This window comes from Nicotiana tabacum, chromosome 3 (genome assembly GCF_000715075.1).
Source record: "Nicotiana tabacum cultivar K326 chromosome 3, ASM71507v2, whole genome shotgun sequence".
In the NCBI taxonomy this organism is placed as follows: Eukaryota; Viridiplantae; Streptophyta; class Magnoliopsida; order Solanales; family Solanaceae; genus Nicotiana; species Nicotiana tabacum.
The window spans coordinates 128,028,784-128,039,508 of record NC_134082.1 but is presented as its reverse complement, the minus strand read 5'-3'; the positions used below and the strand labels follow the sequence as shown (position 1 = coordinate 128,039,508).

The 10,725-nt window shown below is 38.1% G+C and overlaps 1 protein-coding gene across 1 annotated transcript; it reads right to left on the bottom strand.

The window, feature by feature from the left end:
- Positions 1-211: 211 nt before the first annotated feature.
- Positions 212-1,782, bottom strand: LOC107775538 (anthocyanidin 3-O-glucosyltransferase 5-like). Its single transcript, XM_016595287.2, has one exon. It carries the CDS (start codon positions 1,697-1,699, stop codon positions 233-235), a length of 1,467 nt encoding a protein of 488 aa, XP_016450773.1. The 5' UTR covers positions 1,700-1,782; the 3' UTR covers positions 212-232.
- Positions 1,783-10,725: the final 8,943 nt, after the last annotated feature.

Here is a 10,725-nt window from a genome sequence, read left to right as displayed (position 1 = left end):
CAAGATCGCTTGCTATGGATTAAACGTGAGAAAAATCAATCCAATATATGAAATCTGTTATTATTACAAATTAAATAGCATTGGAAGCATACTGTTAAGTACATAAAAGGCATAAGTCATAACATAGACCATTTTAGGGAAATATATATATATATATATATATATATATATATATATATATATATATATATTATATATGGCTTGCTTTCCTTTTTTAATTTAGACAGTTTCCTCAGACATGCTTTTCTTGTAACAATATATGGATTCTCTTCTCAATGTCTTTGAGGACTTCACACATTGAATTATGAGAGGAGCCTCCTACACTTAGTGCTTTTTCAGCACCCATCTTCAGTTTCTTCACATTTTCCCTCAGTTCTTTTCCTTCTTTATAATGCATTACCGTTCTCACTAGTTTCTCTATTTCCTCCCTTTCCACCACTTTCTTCGTTGGCAACACCTTTGGTCGAACAGCTACCCCGAGTTCCTCCGTAAGTATAGTGGCGTTTTGTCTCTGTTCAGCGTATAGCGGCCATGCAATCATTGGTACACCATTTGTTATACTCTCAATGTTCGAATTCCATCCACAGTGTGTCAAAAATCCCCCAACGGATGGGTGACTCAAAATTCTACCTTGATCAGCCCACATCTCGACCACCAACCCATAATCTTGTGTTCGTGTTAGAAAACCTTCAGGCAAGTATTTCGGTGCGTCATCGCCCTCTTTCCCCGTTGTGAAAAATGACTTGTCTGCACCAACCTCGGACGGTGGCCTCACTATCCAAATAAATTTCTGTTGACTTAATTCCATCCCAAAAGCTATCTCAGTTAACTGTTTCGATGAAAGAGTTCCACCACTTCCAAAAGACACATACAAAACTGACTCGGAAGTTTGTTCATCCAACCATTTAAGGACAAAATTCCTATCATCACTCCCATCTATGATTTGTTCGTCACGTCTACATAATGGTCCAATTGGATAAATCGTTGACTTCACGATTGCTTTCAATGTTTCATTTTCTCTGAGCGCTTTGAGTGAACCGGGCTCAGCATCTTCCCACGTGTTCATTAATATCCCATCCGATAAACAGAATCCAAGCCCTAGTACTCTCATGTACTCGCTATACTGCTGATCATTCCGGTCCAGCATTGGGTCAACCACATCTTCCGGTCGAACCGGTTTGCAACCCGGAATTTTCAACGGTTCGTCCTGATCAACATATTGACCCTCAATTTCTTTGTCAAGAATTTGACAGTACACAGTCAAAGCTGTAAACCACGCATTAGTTGGAATATAAACATAGTTTGGTAACCCAAATTCTTTGGCAATTGGCAAGGCTTCAGTGCAGAAAAGATCAACGATGAGAGCGTCCAAAATATGCTTCTTAGCAAATATTACAGACTTAACAAGAGGTAAACTTTCACGAACAAGTACGCAAAGTTGGGTGACCATTTTGGTATTCGCATCAATAAGGTTAGAGATATCCACCGCTGGTATTTCAACTATATCGATCAACTTTGATTTATTGGCGGATTTGAGAAGCTCTTTTTCCGCCAGAGAGCTGCCGGAGGTGATGACGAATACGGTGACGGAGACGTTGTGGTGGGTGGCGAGGTGGTTGCCGAGGACAATGACGGGGATGATGTGGCCTAAGCCTGGACTTGAGAGAATACCAACATGAAGTCGTTGTGAGCTACTCATAGTTACAAAGTAGTACTTGAGATTTTGCGAAAGGAAAGAGGGGATATGGGGGGACTAATACGAGATATATGGGCAATGAAAATGGGAACACATGAAAAGTTGATTGTAGCGATTGATATATTTATAGTCATAGAGCCTGTTTATTGGTGACTTCTTAACGTGCGCGCCTCGATTGGCTACATATGATTTGGTAGTTTGGTACGGTGGGATATATCTGAATGCAGTACGAAATAAATAATTCATCGTCAACAACGATAATCGTCTCAAATTTTAAGCAAGTTGAGGTCATAACAATTCATCAACTTGTGAAAAATAATGGAAGACTACGATTTTAGTCATGAGTAATTCATCGACCTGCTAAAAAATAATTGAAGACTAAGATCTTGTAGTGGTTAAGTTTGGGAACTAAAATTATACCACTGTTTTAAAATCTTTAATAAATGTGAATGTCCACTACTCCCACTACTTTCACCCATGATGTAAATAATCTCCTACTACTCATTACTGTATAGGTCCAAATTTGGCGACTCAGCAGCAACGGATAAATAAGGCAAAAAACGGGGTTGACCATGGTGTGAAGCCTAAAGTCACTTTCAAAAAGGCTGGTAACAAAAACAGGTAGCCAAGATGAAGAAATAATGGTAGAATAGGTTCAGAGACAGACATAAAAAATATTTCTTTGGATATTCTTTATACTGTACTTTTTAGGGTTTTTGGGAAATATCCCTCATAAATAGGAAGAGAAAGAAAGCAAAAAGGGATAGAAACTTATTGATAAGAACACATTGTAAAGGTTGACAAAAGAGAATATCCAAAAATTGTCTTGTTCATTGATTATATTATTCAAGCACACGTTGTCAATTTTTATTCACAAGATCCAAAGGTTCTGCACCCATCTTCATCTCCCTTTTCCACACCGTCTGACTGAAGAAAAGAACATTCCAATCATACAATAATTGGGTGGTAGATCCTTTCTTATTACACTCACTGCCATTATCTACATTTACTACATATTCATGATATCATATTTATTGCCAATCATAGAGTATTAAATACATTTTTTAATGTTCTTGAACATTATTCGTCTCGCGAGTGTTATATTTTATTTGGTCTAGCATTTATTAAGTTCGACTAAAAATCGCCATTTAATTCATCATTAATTGGTTTTACTAAAAGGTTTAATACTTTTTTGGTCAAAAATTTTGGCGCCGCCTGGGGGGAGGTTTTAGTTAAAATTTTAGTTTCTTCTAGATAAAAAAAAGTGTCATCTCTTCTTCGTTTGCACAAACTAATGATGGCAAGAAAAGGAGATGCAAGACTGAAAGCAATAGCAGGCGTCACTACCAATATTTTGAACACCATCAACAAAGATGGCAGGGAAGATAACGAGAACGTGACGCCAAGCGCTACGCCCAGGCGGAGTGATTCACCTCCCCCTCATGAAAGCATAACAGCTTCACGCGAAAGGGGAGCCTCCACGCCTACAGCTGAGGAAACACCACCAGTAGTGAAAACATTACTGGAAGAGTGGCTGACAAGCACTCTACACAACATACTCGACAAACTCGTTCAAAGGGAGAGCAGAAATACCGCGTAGGCAGATATCACAACGATCACTGGCGAGCAACCCGCCCCTCAAACAGGTAACACTTACAGTATTATTGATGCAGGTAATGATGCAATTGCAGCCATTCTAAAGAAAATAGAAGAAATGAAAAATGAAAACAAATCACTCCGCGACCAGATGAGGGAACATCAAGAAAGGGTCGATAAGATACTGGGTGCCCCAAAGTTATTACCAAAATAAAACGTTGGCCGGTTCGGTGAACAACCATACAACAAGGAAGCGACTCCACATGCCATTCCCAAGACCTTCAAAATGCCATCATACTTGAAGATATACGACAGTACTACAGACCTCGAAGATCACATCATCCATTATGTCACAGCGGTGAAGGGCAACGACCTTTCGAAGGGCAAGTATTATCAGTGTTACTGAAAAAGTTCGGCGAAATCCTAACGGAGGGAGCCCTAACCTGTATTCACAACTGCCGGCATGGTCAATAACAACGTTCGAGGAAATGGCCAACAAGTTCATCACCGCCCATGCTATGGCCAAAAAGACGGAGGCCAGGGTAAATGATATATTTGCCGTTAGTCAATCGACCGGCGAGGGACTCAGGGACTTTCTCACCCGGTTTAACAGAGTAAGAATAATCCTACCAAATGTATCAGAAGGGATGGTGGTAGCACCTTTCCATAACGGATTGAATAGGAACAGGTCGAGAGCAACCAGAAAGTTATTAAGCAGGCTCTTGAAATACCCTCCCGCCACTTGGGAAGAAATCGACAACGTCTACTGCGCCGAGGTGAAAGTCGACGAGTACGACCTTAACAGTCCGACCCAACGGTTGACATCAGTTCATACGGAGTCGAGAAAAGATCATCGTAATGATGGTCGAAGAGATTAGTCAGGTCCCTATCTCAATCGAGAAAGACATAAATCCTGCGTCAGAACAATCATCCCACCATCTCCTCGACATGTGGAAGGGTCGTCCAGGCCACATACAGGGACTCAACGTGTCACGACCCAAACCGATGGGCCGAGATGGGCACCGGTACCTTACTCAATCGAGCACCAACATAACGTATCTTTTAATGTCATACTATCATAAATAACTAAGCCGGAGAGGTTGCCGTGAAATAGCTAGCATACAACAGGTAATGCCAACTTATACATAAGACATATGTGCCTTTAAGACCAAAATAACCACGTGAACGCTGAACATAGACCGATAAGGTCATATAATATTTTACGTACATGACATTTATCTACAAGCCTCTAAGAATACATATTTTTCATATAGGTCGGGACAGAGTCCCGCCGTACCAACAATACATATCTAACTCATACTAACTAAACAAGCAACTCCGAAGCAAATGGAGTGCACCAACATCTTCCGCTGAGCTGATAGCCTACATAGAGGGCTCTCGAACTGTCTATCGGGACCTGCGAGCATGAAATGTAGCGTCCCCAGGCAAAAGGGACGTCAGTACGAAAAATGTACTGAGTATGTAAGGCACATAAATAAGTACATAACAGACATGAAGGAAATATAGAGTAATGACTCTACCTGTAAGTTTGAATAACTTTGTAAATCATGAAATAATTATAATATCATGCATATGTGTATGAATGTCATGTTGTGCATAGGTACATGTTTCATAACATCATCAGCCTCTAAGGGCATCCCATCATATCATCTTGGCCATTGTAGGCAAAAACATCAACGTATACCAGCTGATCAGGTGGTGGTGTGTATATAACGCCATAACCTTTCCCATATCCCATATATATATATATATATATATATATATATATATATATATATATATATATATATATATATATATATACATATATACGCATATATAACGCCATCTGGTTATGGGTCAATGTACATGAATGCAATGCATGAGAAATACGTCAATAAAATCTTTCGAAATGTCATAAGACCATTTTGCCTTTGAGTAATATCATTAAGTAAACTCTTTTCAACTTTCGTATTTTTCTGAGACCCATGAAAAGATGATAGAATAATATGACACATGGAAATTCAAGAACATAGATATCTCTAATACTTCTATGAATAGAGTCATTTATAGAATTTGTGCATTTGCTCATTTCGTTTGTGTCGTATAGAACATGCCAAAAGAAAGAAGGGATAGCCTTAACATACCTGAGTTGATTCTCTTGAAAATCCCGCTAACACACGTTAATTGTGACAAAACATGTTGCTATTGGAAAATCATCTTTGTTCAAACTCTTTCTCAAGAGAATTAGCTTAACGTTATGTATGGAAGCTTGTTGAAACTCTTCTTAAGAGTTTAGAGTTAATGTTGAAATGGAAGGCTTTTGGCTGAAATGTATAACATTACAATTGTATGAAAATCTTGGTTGGAGCTCTTGGAATTCACATTACTAGTATTGGGAAAGTGTGGTTGATATTTTTTTAATAATACTTTAAATGGTATGACTAAGCCACCTCATCCTTCAATTGTGACACCAATCTTATGAATTTTAAGAGTCACATTATAAGACTTTAGGGGCTGCCATGTTTAGGATAATGTTCCCCCTTAATCTTATCCACCGAACACCTTAATTAATTACTAATCTTCCTCCAAAAATTTACAATTAACCAAATACCAACATAATTAAGAATTACCCCAAATTACTTATAATACTACTTACTTTAAACACACCTTATACACCTTACTATCATGGCCATGGGGTACCTCATATGGTATTAGTCCATAAATATGGGGTATTAACGCGCGACCCATATTTTATCCAACATGTCAAACTTGGATGAAAATTCATTTTCTTTGACTTACTTCCCCTCTCATCTTTACGAATTTACTCATCACTTGTGAAATAGCATAATCCTTATAAACTCCGAATAATCTTTTCCTTAGACTGATGTCAATTACCTTACGGCAAATTCAACATACAATACTACTGGGTGGAACATCGTCGTAATTTAATACTGCGAAGCGTAACATTACCGTAATGTAATACTGCAGGGTGCAACATTATTGTAACTTATTACTACGAAGTGTAACATCATCGTAACAATACTGCAAGACATAATATCATTGTAATATAATACTGCAAGGCTTAACATTGTCGTAATATTGCGGGGTGTAACATCATTCCCCACTTTGGAACATTCGTCCTCGAATGTTGACTGATGCTCTTATCATTTTCATAACTTATAGCTCTTGTGAATATCTTAATACTCTCCTTGCCATTTAAGCAGTTGCTCTGTGAATAAATTCAAAGTCTAGGGTATTCCCCCCTTTAGTCTTCTTGCTCATATCATGACTTGTGATCGAAATCTTTCTAATCTCACCACTGCTGATACCTCCTGTCATGCGGCCTGTATGACCCTGGTTTTGTAAGTGAACTTATGCGATTCTTCTTTCCTTTTTCCTTTTATCTTTTAGTTAATCTCTAGGCCTCACTTTGTATATACAAGGCTTAATAGGATGCCTCTCTGGGCATCTATAGGTGTACTGAAGTTCTTTGCTCGATATTTTGTAGAACTTGTGAATATGGCCATATCTTATTTCATATATCTGGTTATCCATTCGTATGACTTTACTGCATTTACATGGGTTATACTATACCATAAATCTTACTTAGATTTATCGTTGCTGAGGTCTGCTCCCAAATTTCAGTTTACTCCCGTTGTTTATCATATATGTATATGTCTAAGTCCTTAAATGCTTTCTCATTACTGTTCATCTTAAGAATGACGGCCTAATCTCATCTCATACTTTATGATTTTTATCCATCTATTGTTGATTCACCTCAATATTGATCTACACTCTACCACAGATAACTTGAAACCTTTTATGTAATCACTTGGGCTCGAGTTGCATCGACGAACATTTGAAGTGATTTCCATAATCGTATTTCATAGTATCTCGATGTGATTCACCTTATAGGGGTATTCTGATCTCGTGCTATCGACGAAATCTTTTCTCCTTCTCCTTTTTTTTTTTCTTCAAATCATTATTCAATCGAAAGCCCACACGTTAGCTTTTATCTGTCACAATTACACCTTCATTTCACTACGAGAGAAGCAGTCCATCTCTTCTAAATGCTACTAGTCTTAGACTCCTTAAAGTTCATTCAGGCTATGCTGAGCCTTCTATAACTTATAGAACCCATCAGCTCTCTTATTTTCATGGGATTAATCCCGAAAACTTATTCATTCTCGTCACCTTCTCACTCACCCTTTCTTGTTCTTACTCTTGTCTTCCTAAAACCTTGTCGCTCTATCATACTTTAGCTTGCAACCTACATATATCCATTTATACTGCTCGCAATCTTGCTTCATCATAGATTTTCTTGTATTATTCTGGAACATCAAGCGAGATTCATCGTCTCCAACTCTTCTTTACTCTTTTGGCTAGATCTCTCGGTACCTGGAAACTATAGGATGGAAAATATACTATTGACGATGCTGTTATCATTCCTGGATATTGAATCCCTGCGCTTCTAGCCTTTTGTCCGAAGTATGGAATATTCATGATCTTCTACCTTTGAGTATCTCGTATGTTGTTCACCTTTACCTTACTTACCTTGAAATCTCGCATCGTATCTTCTATCTCTTTCATGCCCTTCCGCCTAGGTGTAATTCACGTCCATAACTTGAAGCTCTATTATAATACTCACACCTCTGGTACATACATAATCCGGTGGGAGCTTCGTACTGACTTCTTATGAAGCTTGTACTTTTTCTAATTGGCTTCTTTGTAGAGCCATTATAGATTTTGGTTGTTGTGTTATTTCTCAACATTTGATATTTAAGAGTGATTCTGCCATGTTCTCAAGCACAACTTCTATAATTTTCTAGGTCCAATAATCAGACTCCTGATTTACTTGGGTGATGTAATTCTTTAGTTTCCTCTTCTTTCTGATCAATCTTTATGTAGGCTTAAGCTATCTTCCGATCTGTGGCTCATGGTATTAGTTATTACCTTAGCCTTTTATGGGCGTTATGGAATATCCATGATACAATCTTTTAACAATTCAATCCTTTGTCTATGCCTTAGGCTCAATTCTTTCTTTTAACTTATACCGGAGTCTTCTATGGTTGTGTGATTGCCAACATATATGTTGCATAGATAATGCTCTAAAATCTTGAGTGTATCCATAGTGTACTAACTCTAGATCATTGATCAAATAATTTCTTTTGTTCCATCTCATCTTTCTTTAAACGTGTGCAATTACGTTTCTTGGTCTTTCTACCTATTGTTGCGTGCATACTTAACTTATCCTAGTTCCCACACATGCCAGAATTTTTGTGCAACTTATATAGTCTCGAATATTACCTTCGATCTTTCTCCCCATTCATTATCCATGATAGGTGCCACTTTCTTTTGGAGGGCATACAATTTTTGTTGTGAGACTGCTTTTACATGACCATTTCTCCTTCGAGTTACTATGTTTAGGTTGAAGACTTCTTCCTTATTTCCTCAGCTAGTCTTCCATTGTAGTACTTAGGGAGGACCCTCTAATTCTTGTAAAGTTGTGGGCTTATTACATTGTATACTCGATGGACCTCCTGATGTCCTTCCTTGCCTACACTTATCCGTAGTTACTTACCTCCACGCCCTGGAGCTTGTGGGGTTGCTTCTGAACTAATATTTTGACTGTCTTCCCAGTGGCACTCTCTTTTATTTCCCTAGAACTCGTATGATACCTTTTTAACTTCCCCATATGAATATATCTCAAGTATTATAATGTCATACTGTGAGGCTGAATTCCCTATGTTGGGGTTCACTCTGTTTATCTTGCACGATCTATTGATTTGTTGGTAACCTCTTGTCTAGTCATAACTAGGCTCTTCCTGAATCAACTACTAACTACTCGTCGGCCTATTCTCACATCCATATTCCGCGTAATCTTTCTTGGGTTACTTCCTTTGTCTTAACTTACCTCATGTAGTGGCTCCTTTTCTATCAATAACATCCCGGGCAGGAACCCTTACTTTTTTTTCTTGACGTCATGCTTACTAACGTTCTGGAATCATAGCATATCTGTAACATCTGGATAGGTGCAATCTCATCCCTTTCTTATTTTTATCTCATTCTTCCTTTATCATTCTATATTCCCCCTTTTAGGGGAGTACGAAGACTTGGAGCTATGACGACCTGCCTACATATATTTTTCCTCTTCATCTTTGGTGTCCTTTCACATCATCAATGACCCTTACTCGCCTTGCGGTAATACTTCTGTATCAAGGATAACAAAATTCCTCACTCGCGATGGAGACACTTAGTGTAACTGGCACATACAGTCCTTTAAGCTTAACTTTGCTCATATTGCTTGCTTTAGGGAAATTCTCCCTGAATGACCATTCTCTGAATTTATCATGGATCTTCTTCTGTTGTTCATTCTATTATCGCCGGAACGAAATTTGAAACTCTCATGATGATGATTGTTATCAATCACACAGTCCCTACTTCATGTTTAGTTTATCTTGTTCACTTATCCATACTTGTTCTATTACTCTGGGGTCTATCTTTTCCTTTTGGTAATCGTGTTAGATTTGCGAAGTTATTTCTCGAAATGAGGACATTACTGTGTGGCATATACTCTTTTGTTGTCCTAAAGCCTGTCACCCCCCGTCTCTTCCTTCACTTGACTATAGATCCTATAATACTGTCATCTTTTGATCTATAGTTGTCATCTTTATATTATATCTTACTCATAATGCTTCATTAACTCTTTTCTTATTTCTCGCTAACATTTATGCCTATCACTTTATTCTAAAAACCCGAACAAGACATCCTTTTGATTTTAGCTCCCCTTTGCTCTATCTAGTGGCTTTTCGGGTTGCTCAACGTCCTCGCTCTACTAGGGACGATAGTCACACTAAGGTAATTTTTATCCCTTCTAGGCTTTCAGTGCCTATCATCTGAATATTTTTTTTGATCATACTAGTATTCAGAACTAATTGTAATATTCTAGAATACATCACCTGGGTGTCTCACAAGGAGATCTATTAGCACATTTGCAATATCCTTTGGTAATGGCATCTAATATAAGCAATCCATTTACCAATTTGGGTTACCCTAACCCCAGCCGGATCTTGATATCCCGTCCTTCTCTTAACTATACCTGTTAGCCCCTACAAGGCATAACTGAAATGGGTGTGACCAATTGTACATACCTCTGTTACTGTTGAATATAACTCAAAAAGCGTATGTTCCTCTGCTTGAATTATAAACACTATTAACCTTCATTAACTGGGCGCCTCGTACCCTTCTTCATCTTGCTTCTTTTTCTTGTTAAAACTTGTATTTATCCTCTTAATCTCTCATTGTCTTTCACCATAAAGATGGATAGGCATTCTTGCCTTAAGTCTTCTTATCAGGAAGCTTACACCTTTCAGTACACCCGTGATCTGCTAAAGACTTCACATTTACTTATCGAAGGCATCATACAAAAA